Source organism: Bombus flavifrons, chromosome 15 (genome assembly GCF_040668555.2).
Source record: "Bombus flavifrons isolate JBK064 chromosome 15, iyBomFlav1_principal, whole genome shotgun sequence".
In the NCBI taxonomy this organism is placed as follows: domain Eukaryota; kingdom Metazoa; phylum Arthropoda; class Insecta; order Hymenoptera; family Apidae; genus Bombus; species Bombus flavifrons.
The window spans coordinates 10,410,192-10,427,571 of NC_138456.1; the positions used below are offsets into that span (position 1 = coordinate 10,410,192).

General features: G+C 47.4%; 1 protein-coding gene across 9 annotated transcripts in view; it reads right to left on the bottom strand.

Moving 5' to 3' along the window:
- The window catches only part of LOC138187829 (mucin-17), a 72,186-nt gene that overhangs the window by 42,027 nt on the left and 12,779 nt on the right, over window positions 1–17,380 (bottom strand). For 6 of the 9 annotated variants that reach the window (XM_069129019.1, XM_069129021.1, XM_069129017.1 and 3 more), the window contains one exon: window positions 9,202–10,614. In XM_069129019.1, coding sequence (XP_068985120.1) covers window positions 9,202–10,260 — 1,059 coding nt within the window. In that variant the 5' untranslated portion in view covers window positions 10,261–10,614. Of the gene's footprint in view, window positions 1–9,201; window positions 10,615–10,779; window positions 10,969–14,702; window positions 14,788–16,294; window positions 16,638–17,380 lie in introns of those variants that run through there. The other 3 variants (XM_069129023.1, XM_069129025.1, XM_069129024.1) reach the window with 3 other exon arrangements.

Consider the following 17,380-nt stretch of genomic DNA (forward strand, 5'->3'; position numbering starts at 1 on the left):
CTCCCAATCATTCCCACTTCTAGACAGTTTTCTAGAAAACGGAACGTTTTTACAAAATGTACGCTCCTCTAAGTTCGCGTCTGTAATCATTCCTTTGTTCAACCTCTCTTGTATCGTTTTCTTCGTAATCTGAATCAGACGAATCTCGCATCTCTCCCTTTCTTTTTGCCGCTACCAGTAGCGTTGGATATCATTTTTTAAACAAAATGCACCGTTCAACCCTGTCGGCTATCCATACGCACGGGGCAAAGGATAAAAGGGCTGAATCGAACGAACGATTTTCGCAGTGACCAGAAAGCTATTAGAGGAGGAGGAGAAAGAGAAGCAGAGCGCAGGTTGCTTGCCAAAAAATCCAAGTGCACCAGTCAACCGACGGCGGCGGTTTCTAGCCGCGGCGCATTATTTTCTGCTCTCCTCGAGGAGGTCAACTGTTTTATTGACTGAGGGTCGAGGTGCGCGGCCTCGGAGAACCACGGTTACGGTTAACCGAGCCAAACCTCTGAAATCGTAGCGGGGAATTATCGGTTCAGTTAGCCGCTCTGCTCCGTTTCCCCTTTTTCTCTACGCGAAGCAAGGACGTTGGTTCTCTCCTTGCGTCGATGGAACATGCTGCGGAAACCCTTTGAAAACGTTCTAAAAATATCTGGAATATTGGAACTGCGCGTTTCTACCCTCAAAATCGCAATAAGTTTCTACGATTATTTCCTTTTTCCAGGTTTTAGTTGCTTTGTACTTGACTTTAGCTATGAGCAGAGCGCACGTACGAGAGAATGGCAATTTAAAAATGTATTTTTAAGGAATTTTGGTCATTCCGAATCGTAAATCGGTAGGTCGTGGATTTTTGAATCGTCGAGAAAAGTTATGCCGAATGTTTCGTCATTCCATCGGTCGATATAAACCAATGGGTTCTACGTTCAATTTTTTGAATTATCGAGAATATTTCCTACCCCGCCCCAAACTTTACACGGCATAAGCTTCATATTCAAACGAAAATTTGGACAAATGTAATGTAAATAATTGAACGCGCTACAGATTTTCGGAACATTATGAAAGGAGCAATAAAATACTTACGATTGTTTCACAAATATTTTTCAAGAATTTTGACGTGAAAAACGTATATCGAATTTCTAGTTATTTTTACATTCTATACCTTCTAGGTGTAAAAACAGAACTTTTTCTTTCACAACGCTTCGGAGGTATCGGAGAAATGAAAATAAAATACGTGAAATTAATCGTTGGACTTCGATAGATTAAAAATTGAGATCAATACTTTCCGATGTATGTATATCTTGCGCAAGTTGGAAGTTATGGTACTGATAAAACCGAAGAATATTAAAGGAAACTATCTATTTCTCTTTCTCCTAAACAACGTAAAGCCTACGATTTTTCTACTAAAAACGTACGACCGTAAAAAGATTCAAATCCGAAAACCGCCGATAACGGCATTGCGGTATATTTCTTTGTGACATCGCTTTAAAATTGCGTACAGGCTCGTTTCCGACGTACAAGAATGCCAGATAAATCATTTATAGTTAGAAACTAAAAATCCTATTAGAAGCAAAAGAATATTCGCAAGGATGACCAAAGCTTTCGCTGGAACGAGAATCATTAAGTCATTTTTCCCCTGTTCGTCTGGACAAAGAGCTTCGGAGAAAAAAAAAACGAGGCGCACAAGTTTTCCACTGTGCAAACAGCGTACCGTTCCATCGGGAAAGCAAACGACGTCCCGACGATTAGCTAGCTCGCCGGATAAAAAAGGAGAAGCGAAAATCGTCGGTCGATCGTCACGGTAACAGATGCCGCGATTGCGGTGTCGGATCGACCGCTTTCTATTGAAGCACCAGCCAGCCGGCCGCAATCTTTTCCGAGCGACGTACACACTCGCGCGCACACGTACACGTACATACAATGAAAGAAGGCCGCGGCGACGAAAAGCGTGCAAGCCCAGCACACGCGAGAGTAATCGCTTTCCAACGCCGCCCTTTCGACCAAATTAACCCCGTTAAACGTCACCCTTCGATTCAAGTTTCCAGCTTCGAATATTTCCAACGTCAATAACTCTTGATTCCTAGAAAGTATTAATTTCACATTGGAACTATTTAAATATCGTAGGGATATCGGACGCTAAATAAAACATCGAGGGAGAATATTCTTTGAAAGTATCGTCTTACGCGCTAAAACTTGCTCGCTAGAACTCTTCTAAATTTAAATTTCAATTTTTTTTCAGCTTTCATATCTGTCCGTTCTAGCTGAACTTTTGGGAAACACGATTCCCCGAGGCCTTGTGCCGATCGAATCCACCCCAATAGTTCTAAACCCACATCCCTCAACCCTTTTATCTATCGCTCTCTCAAAACCTACATTCCTGTTTGTACTTTCAAAAGCAATAGAAAAAAGGACGATTCGAAAAAAAACAACGCAAAAAAAAAGCGGTCGTCAAAAAAGCCCACATCGTCTCTTTCGCAACGATCCTGGCCGTTTCACCCCGCGCGGTAACCATTCCGGCAATTTCCAGGGAAAAAACGGACACGAAGAGGCAAGCAGGGGAACGCGCGTCCTTCTCCGTAGCTCGGGGCCAGTCGTCGCGTTTTTTCGGCCGCGATCGTTCCGGCGCGCAACCGAGCGTGCCTTTTCGACGGCGCGCCGCTCCGTGTAGTCGGTGAAACGCATGCGTGCGTGCGTGCGTGCTCACCAGAACGGCGGCGGACAGAGAGAGCCCGTCGTCGTTGGCACACGTGTGTAGCGTGTACCGTGTAGTGTGTGTATACACGCGGCAGCAGGCTACGCAGAGCCGCGTCGAGCGCGATCGTCACGTACACGCACGCCCACACGCGGACGAGAGAGACGGCCGCTGCCGCCGCACGCTCACGGGCCCGTACTTGTACGGGACCTTTAGCGGCTCGTGAGCCACAGTCGGGACGATCAATGACAACCCGCCCCTCCCGCCACGTCCCTCGGTGTCGGTCGTGTTCACGGAAGGCACGATAAACGCTCTCTCGCTCCGGATCACGGGTCTCGGAGAGAACGTTCTCCGACCGCTCGCCCCGCGCTCCTCCTCTCCATCGCGTCTGCCACCTTTCCCCTCCTGCCGTGCGCTTCCACTCACCCTACTCTCGCAGCTTCCCTTTCCCCGTACTTCGCTTCTCCGCGGCTCTCCACAGCCGCCGCTTCATCGTCGTTCTCTGGCACAGGGCACAGGCTGTGCCGCCGCCGCGCGCTCCGCCAGCGTCGTTCCTCGCTCTCAATCAAGATAGACGCGCGCGAGAGGCTTAGCACCGGCAGAGGAGGCAAGAGAGCGTCGGCAGAATTTCTCCGTGACTCGAGGGAGCGACCGATATAGGGGCGGCGAGGGTGACGCGGGGACCGGAGAACGGACCGAAGCCACAGGCGGCGGAACCGAGAAGGGAGACTTACTGCTTCGAGTCGCAGCCGACGCCGCCGCCGCCGCCGCCGGCTCGAGGGGACGACGAACGGACGAACGAACGAACGAACGAACCAACGAACGAACGAACGAACGAGGCGGGCAGGGTGGATGGCTTGGATGGGTGGGTGGCTGGGTGGTTAGCGATGGGCGCTCGAGACACGAGCTCTCGAACAATTTCCAGCGCGAATACGCCACGATGATATCTCCGCGGGGAAATTGCCGCGACGCTGCTGCAGCAGTTGGGGTGGAAAGGATTAATTGGTGATCCGGGTTTGTTGATAGCGCTGCTGGGTGAAATGTTGGCTTTTTCTTGTTTTCCCTTTTTTCGCTCAGCAACTTTTTGCAGCGCGGCTGGTGTTACCGTTGGTTTCAGGGATTTTTGGCGGTGGGATCTAGTGTCTGTCGGGTTAGGAAAATTGCGATAATCGAACGAATAGCGTTCTTCCTGCTTCGCTTTATTCTTCTTTTTGTATTTTAAATACTTTTGTCGTAAGCGTTCTAAAACGCTATTTCATCGACTTGCTGACTATCGTTCGAGATGTATAATACAAGTATCACAGATTTTTATTTTCTCTCTCTTTACGTCAACGTTATAAAAATTTTACTGTTTCGTTCGCCTGTAATTCGATATTTATACTTATGTTTATGGACCATTGCTATCCGAATTGCTACATTTGAAATTTCATACGTAAGTTGCGTTCTTTTGGAACATCGTCAGAACTTTTCTCCAATATGGTAGCCAAAATGGTACGATAAAAACTTGAATACATTGCACGTTGGTATCAACAAATGCGAAATAAGCAAATGTACCTCGACTTAATTGTCCTATCGAAAATTTGAGCCACAATATGAAAGTACAATATCCAGTAGCGAAGTATCATATCCGAAGAGTCTCTTTATTGTCAAGAATACACACGTCAAGACGTGGGCTACTATTTGTGAAATTATCATCTAAAACGTCATCGCTAAAATCATAGAATCATTGCGTCACAAAGGATCCACATGGGATCGCTAAAATCCCGTGCCGTCTGAGAAGTTGCTCGAATTCGACTGGTTGCCGTCGATCCTGGTGCGTCTCGAAACCATCGCTGAGGGTGGCCGGTATAGAGACGCGGCAAAGCGCGCGACTGAGAGAAGGAACGGCACGGCACGGCGTCGCTGAGGGAAAGAGAAACGCAGAAGAGAGCTCGCCGTGCTGCGAAGGCAGCGGTGCGGACAGAGAAACGAAGAGAGGCGACAGAGGCGAGGCGCGAGCGAGCGAAAGAGAAAGAAAGGCGGCGAACGGATACCGGCGCAGCCTGTCTGTGCCTCTGCTTCGGAAAGTGACTAATGACTAGCCGGCCAGACCTACTCTTCTGCCACCCAACGAGAGAGAGAACGAGGAGCGCGCGCCGTAGCCGGGAGAGAACAGATACCGGAGAGGTGAGCCGCTGTTATCTCGCGGCCCTCGACGACGGTCAACCGTGAAAAATGACTATCGCGACGAAGAAATATTTTACGGGTGGCGCGTTCGAACGGCGTCGTTACGCGCCGTGAGCACACATCGTGCGCAACTAGAGGAAAAATAAAGGAAAACGAGACGAAAATAAGAGAGAAGGATAGAAAAGGAGGGAATCGAAATATAGAAAACGAACAAGAGGAAAATGTAAAAAGACTGGCGACTAGAGATCGTCTAGAAAAAGGAACGAGAAAGAGAGGTGTGCGCCGTCCGAGAGGAGATCGTTAGAACGACTCTATCGACTGTCAATTTTCTTTCGTTTCTAGAAAAACGCGTATCTTATCGAGTTTCTTCGGAATTACGAAAATATTCGTAATTATTATTGAAAATATTCGTAACGATCTAAGGACAGTAGAAATTCGATTCCTAACGAACTTGTTAATTACGAATGAAATATCCGAGCATTTATTCTACATAGATGATAATTTTGCCAAAGGAAACGAAAAAATTAAAAAGAAGAAATAATAAACCGGGCAATGTTTCCGTAGATTCGGAAATTTCCCGTTTATCTCCGACATTTCATATTTCTAGGGTAAAAAGTGCTCCGAATGCCGACTGGTATCAATTTCAGATTCACACGTGGCGTTTGTTTGGCCAGACAGAACGCATATACATACGTGTCACGATCGTCGGCCTCGAGCGTACTAAGATCTTGGTCGTTGGGGAAGATTCGAAGAGCTAGAGCATCGCGAATCGAATGGAAGAGAGACGCCTCTCCACTGATCGATCTCCGACGCGACTAGCACGCGGAACTGAATCCGGATCGGATGAACGAGGGAACCGGGCAACTTTATGCGCCTGCTCTGCTTCTCTTCCTTCCGTGGGAAGCGGGGCCAATCTCTCTCTCTCTCTCTCTCTCTCTCTCTCCTTCTCTCTGCCACCGTCGCTACCGCCTCCGTTGCCTCGCTCTTCTTCTCGCTCCTCCCTCTCTTTCTCTCTCCCTCTCGTTACTTCCGCGCCTGGAATCCCACGCTTACGCCGCCACGAACGTCAGAGGCGTAAATCCGAGAGAGCTTCCTGGGCTGCGAAGCGTCGCGGCGTCGTTAATGATAGCTCCGAGCCGCGCTCTGCCTTTCTGCCGTCGTGTTCTCGCTCTCTCCCTACCTCTTTCTCTCTCTCTCTCTCTCTTTTGCTCGCTCGTTCTTGCTCCGTCGTCGCCTGAAAACGCGCCCGCGCGCGCCTCGAGACCCAAAGCCTCGGGAAAACGCGCGTTCGTTCGCTCGTTTGCCTCTCGCCGCTCGCGGCGACCATGAGTCGATGTCGTATGGCGGGTGAAACTTTTGGGTTCCGAGGTATACTACATCCTTTTAACCGGTTCATCGAGTTCATTTCGCGTTGGATAACGCTTCTAGCGGGTAAGACGAGTTCATTCGAACTAGTTAATTGGTTCGATGACTGCGTTTGATAACGCTGTCGGATAGTGTCTCGCTTTTGTTCTTTTTTCAGTTCCATCGAGTCTCGCGCTAGTCGAATTACCTCGATTCGAGCGATTTAAGGTCCGCTTTAACGGCGCGAACCTGTTACTTTATTTTACTTTAAATACCTTCCCCAGTTTTTCCGCACGTTCTCAACAGTCGAGTTATGTACTTGGACTAAATTTTTCTAACTCCGATCGACACTACCAAGATGTCGGTTGCGTCCGTCGATGTCTATGCGCTTTCTTTTGTTAGATAATGCTAGTCGAACGGTATAAAATGCCGGATGTTCGCGACGATGCCCGTCGTTCGCTGCTTCGTAATCGGGTGGCGTGGAAACTCGAACTCGAGCGTTTCTTTCTTCACGTCATGGGGATTGCGTCTCTGAGATTGGAAAACATCGCTCATGGATATCGAGCAAATACTGTTCTCCGTAACTTAAAAAAATATTTCGAACTTTTACGCTAACAAAGACAAAACACCATTTTACGAGAAACAGCGTACGACGCTAATACGTAACGTTACGCGTCACCGCGGTTCTCGCCCACGCGTGGCGCCAAGAATCTTGGAAAAGAAACTCATGCCCGAAAAAACCGGAAAACCAAAGTCTCCGGAGAAAATGTGCACGTATATACATGGACGAAAGACGACACGGAACTATTCGCAAGAGAACGATCGAGACGAGTCTCGATAACAAGAAACGGTCTCGGTGAGTGGAAGAAAGCCTGAGGAATCGATTGCAATCGTGGTGGGATGATAACGACGGCGCGGCGGTCGTTGGGCCGCGCGCGCGATCATCTTGTCGGAAGATCGATCCGTTCCGCGGACCTGGGATTACCATACGCGTTCCCCTCGCCGTTCCACCAGACAACTTATTATCGGTTATTTATCACGGCAGCCCGTGACTGAAATTTTTCGCGGCGAGCGCGTATCAAGAGTTCGAGATGCACCGTGGCGCGCGTTCCACTTGCGAGACGGCAGCCGGCGAAGAGGAGAACCGCCGCGCCAGATCCCGCCGTGAGAAATGGACAGGCCATTACGCGGCCGAGATCGAAGGCCGTGGCGCGCGTTACGTTGGGAACTGCCGCGAGCTGGATCGAGCCGCAAAAGAGAGATCTGGGCCACCGGCCAGTCGACAAAAATGCGACAAAAATGCGACAAAAACCGAAGGAAAATGGAACTCGCGGAATTTTTGATCTTCGAAGAATGCACGACCAGCGCTGGCAAAATATCGGTTGTGCGCTTCTCCTAGTAATTCGCAATATTTCTTTTTTCAAGAGCACAAAAGCTCTTGCGGCTACAAAATGTATCGCCACATTCCTTTGTTTTCCAATGAAGCATTTTTTTATCAAAGTATGCCGATATTTTTTGCAGACGCTCTATATATTTTTAGCCATGCGACAGTTCCAGTGTTAAAAACTACGTGCATTTTTGCCAAGACGCTTCTATAAATAGGAAAACACGATCCTACCGCTTGATATTTCTCGATCAGATTTCTCTGACGAGCCGTGTGCACTACAATTGTTAAAAATCGATCGGGCATCGAAGGAACCGCATAGATCGAGACCACATAGTTGTTGGAGATTTCTTTGGCCGGTCGAGCGGCGAATACGCCGCGCCGGCAGCCACCGCGGCTGCCTATGCACGTCCGTGTAATTAGACGTAATTAGGCAGCCACCTTATCCGACCACCTTCTCTCCCCTTTCTCCCTCGCCGCTCTGTTCTTTCTTTCGCTCACCCTTGCCCCGTTCGCGTTGTATAAGAGCGTGCTCGCGATCCATTTTCCTGGCAACCGTGCCCGAGATTTCTCGCGGTTTTTCCACTTGCCCGCTAGATAAATTCTCTCGACCCGTAACCTCGCTGGACCGCCGCGCGAATCCACCGAGAAATCGTCTGCGGTCTACGCTCGCGCGCGCACTCACTCGGAGGCGTTTGCTTCACGCGACAGCTTCCGGGATGCTGGTTTTACGGCGAGTTTTCGTGCATGGTGATACGTATTATCCGCCTGGTTAGAAACGCGCTCCAGCTTTTTGCCGTTGATTTTCTACCAGCGTCTATTTCTCGTTGATTACGTTTTTAATTTGCCTGGTACGCACGAGTTTCGTCTTACGCTTTTCTTCCTAGTGAATTGGAACGCAGCGGCGAGAAACGCAACGACGAATGATCTAAGCGACGACGAATCGGAGAAAACGTGACGCAACGCGATGCGTTGAGTTTAGTCGCGCGAAATGTCCGCAACTACAATTTTAGATATCGATCAAAGTTCACAGACGGCGAGGAAATGAGCGACGTGATCGTAACGCGTTTGCCTAAGGTTCTCGCGAAGCGAAGTTTAAAAACGATGACTATAAGTGAAACCGAACCGAAGCAGACTGAAGTGTGTTTATACGTGGTCAGAGTATATTCAGTCCGGCGTCGGACAAATGTGCGAACTCAATACGAAGTATTTTTAGCGTGGCTCGCTTCGAAAACCCTTGGGTACCGACCATACGACTCGTGATTTTGGAGTAACTGGTTTCGCTTCGTTTTCCAGGTGTTTTCTTGCTTTCGGATCGATTCCTTCAGTTTTATCTGATTTCAGAAAAATTTAATGTCTCGACGTCTACGAACGAACAAATATGCTTTCTCTACGTTATCGAGGCATCCTACGGAACCGCTCAAACCGAAGTAGACCGTTATCTTCGCGTCCTGTCACGTCTATCCGTTAGAACAAATAAACGATTATCCTGAAACGTCGAAACTTCGTTGAGTGCACGCGATTCCCCGGAACGATTCGTACAACTGGCCACAGAGCTGCAGCCTATAGCCGGAAGCGCGGCGAGTTCCACGAGGAACACGATAATCCATAGAAGAGACGGACTCACCTTGTTGTGCGGCAGCTGTGTGGGCACGTATAGCGGAGGATCCAATCCGGGACTCGTCACCGCGTGACGGCCGATAATCCTGTCCGCCGGTTTCGCGTCGTATCCTTCCGGCTGGCCGATGTGGAAGCCCTTGCTCTTCACCCAGAACCGGAACTTACTGTTCTCCGCACTGTTCACTTCCTCACCTCTCAGCGTTCGCAATATACGAGCGTACTTTTTGATCGTGATAGTCTTAGTTTTCGCCAAATCTCCGTACGTTTTGATCACCCACGGTTGATACGCGTTGAACATTCCGTCGTTTTGGAATTTCTTGGGTAGACCGGCGTTCTCTGGTTGACCCTTTTGCATCCCGTAACCAGCGCCGTTCACGCCAGCCGACATTCCAGGGAACGGCATGGGTACGCCGTTCTTCGAGTCCATCGCGTTGCCAGCGTTCCCGTTGCCGACGTAGCCGCTGTTCAAGCCAGCGGACGTGCTCAAAGAGCCACCGGTCATGTTGGAAATGTCCAGGTACGACACGGACGAGCTCTTGCCTAGGTTGGTGGCATTTCCGACGAACGTCGCCATCGACGAGGACATGTACGGGATCGGAGTGGGCATGCTGAGACCACCGGCGCACAGGCCAGCGGTTGGACTCGCGGCCATACTCAATCCGGCTACCGATGCGTACGTCGACACATCGGACATGTTCGACGAGGTCTGCCAGCTATTGGACAACACGCTGTTGTTGGACACCGCGTCTGACGTGGACACGGATGCCGAGGATGTCTTGGTTTGGGCGTTGGACCTCGACACGGAACCACCTCGACTCTTGGACGAGGGACTGGTTTCCGGTGACGAGGACGACGAGCCCTTGGTCGCGTTGGTCGACGTGCCACGTGACTTCTTGGTCGGTGGCTCGTCCCGTGGCATAGAGTTGAGATTACCATGGGACGGGCTGTTGTTGTTCTCAGATCTAGAACGCTTGCTGGACGAGCCAGTGGACGAGGATTGGCCCGACGGGGTCGGCGAATTGTTCACCGGCACTCTGCGACGGAGTCCCATTGTCGCGCTGGCCATTATTCCCGGGTATATTTAGTGCGACCGCTAGCCGGTTTCCCTGCTCACGATCGATTTCACACTGTCACTAGTTCACCGGCCGCGTCGTCGTCGATCACCGAAACCGTCAGCCGCCAGCATTATCGTTCGTACGCGGGTACACGCGCCGACAGACGGACGGAGACACAGACAGCAGCCACGTACACAGAGAGACGATACACGAGGCCGAGCGAGCGACAGGGGTTGGTCGTGTGCTGGCTGTTGTATATCGACGTCCACGATGTCCACCACTGGCGACGGTCCAGTCGTTGTCGTCGCTTCCGGGATGTTGCCCGCGGGAAAATCCACCCGGTTGTCCTCGTCTAGGAATCTTGCCTGCAAAAGAAAAAGAATACCGGCACGTGTGACAAGTGGAATTAGCTATGCACGATTAAGCGGCGGAAACGTTTTAACGAGGCCGGCCCGCTAATGGACTGCCGACCAAGTAGGTGGAAACCTAGCGGCGTGGCGGCCACGGTAATACGCGCTGCTGAAATTCACCTACAGAAATTGGTTTCGCCTGTTCACGTTGCCGCAATGCCTTTCTCTTTCTCTCGAGAGAAAAACTTTTTTCGCCTAAAATTAGCTTTTCGACCACAGAGACTTACGACCGCGATTGGAAGGATCGGTATCGGCGTAGATTTCAGCAACCACGTGGATGATTACGAGATTTCAGTTCTAGCTTTTTCGAACCGGCAGTAACTTTGCAAAACGAAATCGTATCGATCCGCTTATTCGTCCACTAAGCTCGACTACAGTCTACATTTTCAGTCATTAGTTGACAATTTTCGTTGAAGTTGACTGACATTTTTTCGTCCAATTATTTTCTTCCATTCGCTCCTGCTACCCTTTGCGGCAAAGCGTAGACTCGCGACACCATGTGTTTCGTACAACGGCAACGAACGGGTGAACGTGGCAAAAAGATTAATATTAAAACAGAGTTGCATTAATACTAACAAATTATATTAATATTAAATCGACCTTTCAGCCTTTTTTACACTAAAAATTAAAAGAATATCTGCCGTCTGCTGATTGTATCGAAATAATTCAAGATTATTGCATAAAGTGCGGTGTCATTTGCGAATTAATATTTAAAGCGTCTATTCAAAATATGCGCATTGTGCGAAGAATAGCAACTCACATATTTTCAGAAACAGCTTTCAAAATTGTAGAATGTATGGTTCCGATACATGAAATGTATTTAGATATCTCGGAAAGGACAAAGCAGTTAAGTTAACATCGCACGGCCCTGAATTAGGCCGAAGCTTCTTATCTTTTTTCGTGTTTCTAAATTGTCGCCTCGACGCATATACTTTAGCGTCTAATCGATTTCACCTTACTGTTCCGACCTCGCGGACTCGAAATTCTTAATTAACAAACGTGGTATTCATTTCGCAAGGAAAAATGTCATTTTAATGAACTTAGGCTGCTTCGAGAGCTTGTCACCACGTCAGAATCCTTAGCTCGTTCGAGAAGACTGTCAAAGGACTGGTGTCTCTTAGGATTAGCCTCGATGATGTGCGAAGAAAAGCTTTATGAACGCGGGCTACGTTTCCGTCTATCGTCGTAGCGAGTACTGCGGCCTTTAACGGTATTTCCTAGCAACAGTAAAAATTTCTTTCGCTATTATATCGTTCCTTCTTCTCGCGACTTTTTGGAAAGCACCGTAGGCTAACAAACGTGCATGGAAAGAAATGTGGAAAATTTAGAATCGCTAATCCTTTGGCTGTTTGCTGAAATAAAGACGGCGTGGTTAAAACGTTGTATTCGTGATAAAAGGACAAGGAAAATATGTTTCACACGTATGCAAATATTGCTTCAATAATTAGTCCCCACGCGATAGGTATCGAAACACGCCGGTTTTTAAATATTCAGTTTCCCTGAACGATGGTTTTTACATAAAATTCTGATCCGTTCTACCGATATTTTCGCCAAACGATAAGATACCTTGAGATAATTAAAAAACTGTGTCTTTGCCGAGCACATATCACGCACTGGTCGCAAAAACAAAGAAACGAACGCACGATCGCGATTCACACATACGTTGCAAGGTATCCAACCAAAACTGAAATAAAAGGAAACAATCGAAAAAACAAAATAGGAACGTGTCGACGTTTTTTAAACGACTCTCGACGCTCGACGAAATCGATATAGAAACGAACGCTTCATCGTGGCGGTGTAACGAGCCGCGACGTTTCCGACACGCGAAAAACGACGTTCGTCCTCGAGAGGATCCCAAGACGCGAAAATGGTGATGGAAGCGCAAGAAGGGGGCAGGGATTGTATGGTAAGCCGGCGGCGGCTGTCATTCGGCTACGACCACGAAGCTACGAATTCGCACGTCAGCCGACTATTCGGACTCGTGCATGCGCGCCACTAATGGATTTTCGTAAGACAGGTGTTAGAACGGCGGCGCGACATAAATGGTATGCAATTAGACACGAGCGCGACTCGGACGGCGGCGCAGCGAATTAGGAAACCGGTTATTTAACCAGCCACCGATTTCCTTTGCGTATCGCGATCGTCTCGCCACGCTAACGTCTCGTCATTGACGATACCAGCGATATACGCGCCGAATTTTTTTGAAAATCCTCGCCGACGATTTTTTAGCTTGCCTGCATATTGAGAAAATCTAGTCGACTGATTTAACAAGTTGAAATATCGTACATATTGAAACGCATCGATTCGAAAGCACGCAACGCGTCCGTTAATTATCGACTACCACGAAATCGAACGAGCAGAAGGAAGGAAGCCGACGGAAAAGCGTTCACGAAAATGGAGAAGCGAACTTTCAACATCCCCTCGTCGCGCTCACCCTTCGCCGTTACGCCCCATGATTCCAGCCCTATCTCAGATCAAACTAACCCCTGCGTCAGCCTGTTATGATCGAGACGAGACCCTCTTCGATCGGCCAATGGAATCATCGAACACGTTTCGAGTTAAATATTCTACCCTGCATGTAGCAATAGCCTTCTTAATAGTGTTTCTAAGAGACAGAGCAAGGTTTTGTAATTTTTAATTAAACTTTGAATATTCTCAGTTTCGCAACGTACAACATACGAAACATCCGCTAATTCGTAAGCGATACCGATATCATTCTTAATGCAAGTTTTTCGTGTCGTTTGAGTCGAATTTTTACGTCGCAAAAGCGACGAACAAGCGAAAGTTAGTCTCAGCTTCCTAGTAATTGCGAAGAAGGACTAATCTCTAGATTAGGGTTAAAGATTAGGGAAAAGAAAGAAGTTATTGGTGCGGACTGCCCGTATAATTGAGTCAGATTTTGTTTTCGTAATTATCGCAAATCGGCGCGACAACCGTAACGAACGACAGGTATATAGAGATAGGCCGCGTCAGATAATCGCCAAGCAAACCCATCGGCGAACGCTAATTCAATAAGGTCGATCGCAGACTATACGCCGCGATAGCCTGAATCGTGTAATGAACTCGCCGCGATGTATCCACGCTCCTTTAGATAACAGAATTCAACAGAAACGAAGGAAGAGAGGGGGGGAGAGAGAGAGAGAGAGAGAGAGAGAGTGCAAATCGGTTATCATAGGAGTTCGTGGAATTTATAGAAAAGTTCCGACAAAGCCTATCTTTCTTTTTTTTTTTTTTACAGATCGTCTAATTTAAGGATTTACGTAAACCCTTTTCCAAATCTGTTAATCGAAGACCAAATGACATAGGCGAAGTATATCACACGTTAGTATGCGTTAGCACACTTAGGTCATATGCTATTTATGCGTTGGATATCAAAGTCTACTTTTTATCAATTTGTCCTTGATAAGTTATGAGAAAGTAATCATCGGCCAGCGGTAAACTATCGAAAGTCGAGCTTCTAATAATTTCGGTAGCTATTTTGGAATACGGATTACGCGAACCGTCGTTTATTTTTGAATCTTTTACACGATATTACGCAAGCCAAGTTACGCAAGCCAATTTTAATTTCTAACAAATCCAAAACCATTTACCGTCGATCTGTCCGAATCGACGAAGACGTAGCCGAAGCAAGGTTAAACCGAAAAGTCGGGTCGAAAAATCGATTTCCAAGATCTCGACTGGGAATTACTATCCACGGGGAGCGATAACGAAGCTAGAGTCCAAGAAGGGAACCGATGGAACGAGGCCGATAGCCTCGCCGCGATATAACCGCGCTCCTTTAGGTGGCAGAAACGAGGTCTTTAGCGCGGCGCGGCGCGGCTGCTTAAGGCGGCGCACGGCTTACTGTAAATTATCTCCGGCGTCATTATCAAAGATTGCGCTCGCGACCAAGAATGAAAATCGAGGGAAAACCGCCGCCGGATGACGACGAGGCCTATTCCGCTTGGCGACTCGTCGAAAAATTTCTTGCGTATTCTCTTTTTCGCAAGGACGCGTTTTCTTTTCCCTCTACCGTTATCGTCGATCCAAGTTTTTGTTATTACCATTATTATTGTTATTGTTGTTGTTGTAAAACCGCAAGGCTGAGTTACTTGGTGCAACTACACGGGCCTAGGAAACCCACGAACGCTAGCTGCACACGACCAACAACAAGGGCTAAGCCCACCCTGTTTGTCGGCCGTTTGGAAATTGGTGTATATTCTTGCACTATTTTTGTTTTTCTAGTTATTTATTTACTTGTAACTAAAACGAGAGACGAAACAGATGACGATGATAAGATTTATTTTTACCTACGATACATTGCCACCTTGACGATAATTATTAACCGCCTATTGATGTCACGTAGCTTACGATGCAAGTGCATTCTGATTTACATTTTTAAGCACTACATATTTTACATATTAACTGCTGTATCGTTTTACCTTATCACTGTGGCATTACACTATGCTATTGGCTATAAAGTAATTCCTTTAGTTATAACGGATATTACTTCGCATTTCTCTAATCTTTAGATTCAGTCGACTATAATCAACCGTAATCTTTTTTCTTACGATGGGCAAAAATTCCGGTTGTAGCGGGGGCGAATTCTATTGATTCGTAAAATAATTTTTATAAATTACGCGTTGTCGTTACAACAGATCCGCTAAAATTCTCACAAACTTGCAAACCGATCCGATAATTTCTAGTTCTTGGTATTATTTTACTCGTTCTTACCGTCGAATCGAAGGGAAAGATAGCAACGGTGAAGGAATCTAGAAAATTGTTTTATACAACGTACGAAACGGCTCTTGGCCGATGAAACGTATTCGGAAGAGCTGAATTAATTAAACGAGGATCTAATTAATCATCGCGAGAGGTCAATAGCCGCATAAGCGAGAGAAATGGCTCGCGGTGAGTGGGATTAGAAGATTCTTTTGTTTTGGAAAGTAAATGCTTCGCTATCGTTGGAAAGCATTTTCGTTATTTTACGTTGCAGTTAAATGACTCGCGTTTGAAGAATAATATGCTACCTCCGCGCCGTGACTTCGCGGTTCGCGAATTTTGTTATTCGCGAATTTCCTTTAACGATGACATATCATTAAACGAAGAGCGTGCCAAACAGAGTGTATCGAACAGGGTGTCTATTTGCGAACGGTAGATCGTATTGTATTATCTTTTCGCGGTCGGTGCTAATATCACAGCCGCGACATCGCTCTTTCTTCTGTCTTAATTGCAAGGTTTTTTACTCGTTCGAATAAAAAAAAGCGAATAAACATGCTTTCCCGGTCCGAAGTTGATCTCTAAAGATGAGAGACGCGAGCGTCCGTTTTCTGTGTTTCACGAATATTTTCATAATCTGTCTTTTTTTTCTTCAAGTATAAAACGCGAATCGAAGAGACCGGAACAATTCGAGAGAAAACGGATTCTTGATCGTATAGAATATGTTTTTCCACGCGTCAAAAATTTCACGTTCGATGCGTCCGGAGATTTTGCGCAAAAACTACATTAGTTCCTCGATTTCCAGTTGTTTGCCATCGTATACGATCAAGTTTGTTGACGAAGATTAAGTACTCTATAAAAAGTGACGCGTCACAAAAAAGGCATTTAACTCCTTAAAGAAAGATCGACGTCACTTGGAATTGCAAATATATACGACCTTTGTTGGCAGTCCTGTCGAGGAATGATTATCGTGGTTATTGTCGGCTGGGGTATCAATGAATCGAAATTAAGGAGAACAATGGCGGAGCGAAGCGAGGGTAGAGCAACCTTGACACGGGGCTCTTCTTCGCGATAATCAGATACTTCTAATCAGCGTGGCGGTTCGTCTTGCGGAGAACAGATCCTTGAAATTATCCGACGTGCCGCGGAATTCAACCGGAAACCGCGTACGAGATCGATCGGAGGAATGCGACGCGCACACTGCGAAAAATTGGAGCGGCCGAGAACGAACCGATACGCCGACACGCCGAGGACGTTAATCGCGCGACGGAATCGAGAAAATTGAAGGCGACACGTCACCTTTCACGCGAACGAGACTCGCACGTAACGCGGCTCGCGCTGCGCCGCGCCGTTCTGCCGCGATTTTCCCGATCGCCAAGCACGCAACGCCGAACCAACGATTTTTCTTATCGTTAGAATGCAACAAGTCTTTGGCAGGTAACGACTTTTTTTTCAGCTTGCAGTTTATTCCCTGCCTCGAGATTTATCTTTACCAGAGCTATTAGACGTCGCAACTAGTATTCTAAAATGATATTTGTAAAAAAAAAGCCACTTTGATTCTCAGTGTGCTATCCACTTAAGAAAGTCATCGTTCGCCTTGTTTCGAGTTTAATTAAAAATATCATCGATTTCTACCGGGACAAAGGCTCAGCTACAGCTGCCTGAAAGATACTTATACCGATGGCCTTGGCGAGTTTCGCGAATTTTCCAAGAATAAGATACGTTCCGGTTTTCCGACTCGCCCTACTTCCGTCTGAACGCGTCTTCTCGTCGATTCGCCCTTGCAGCTGCAACTCAACAATCCCAAAGGCGTATTCGATTTTTCTACGAACCGCTGCGTTCCCTATTCACTTTCCCGAAACCCTTAGATCTTTCATGACGATTTCAATTTTCTGCGAAAGCATCGCTAACACGACAATTTGTCACGACATGTTCGTTTTTAGTTTCCCTTTGCGGTAGCATTTCCAGTCTTAATACACACAAACCCTTCTCTTTCTCTCTCTCTCTCTCTCTCTCTCTCTCT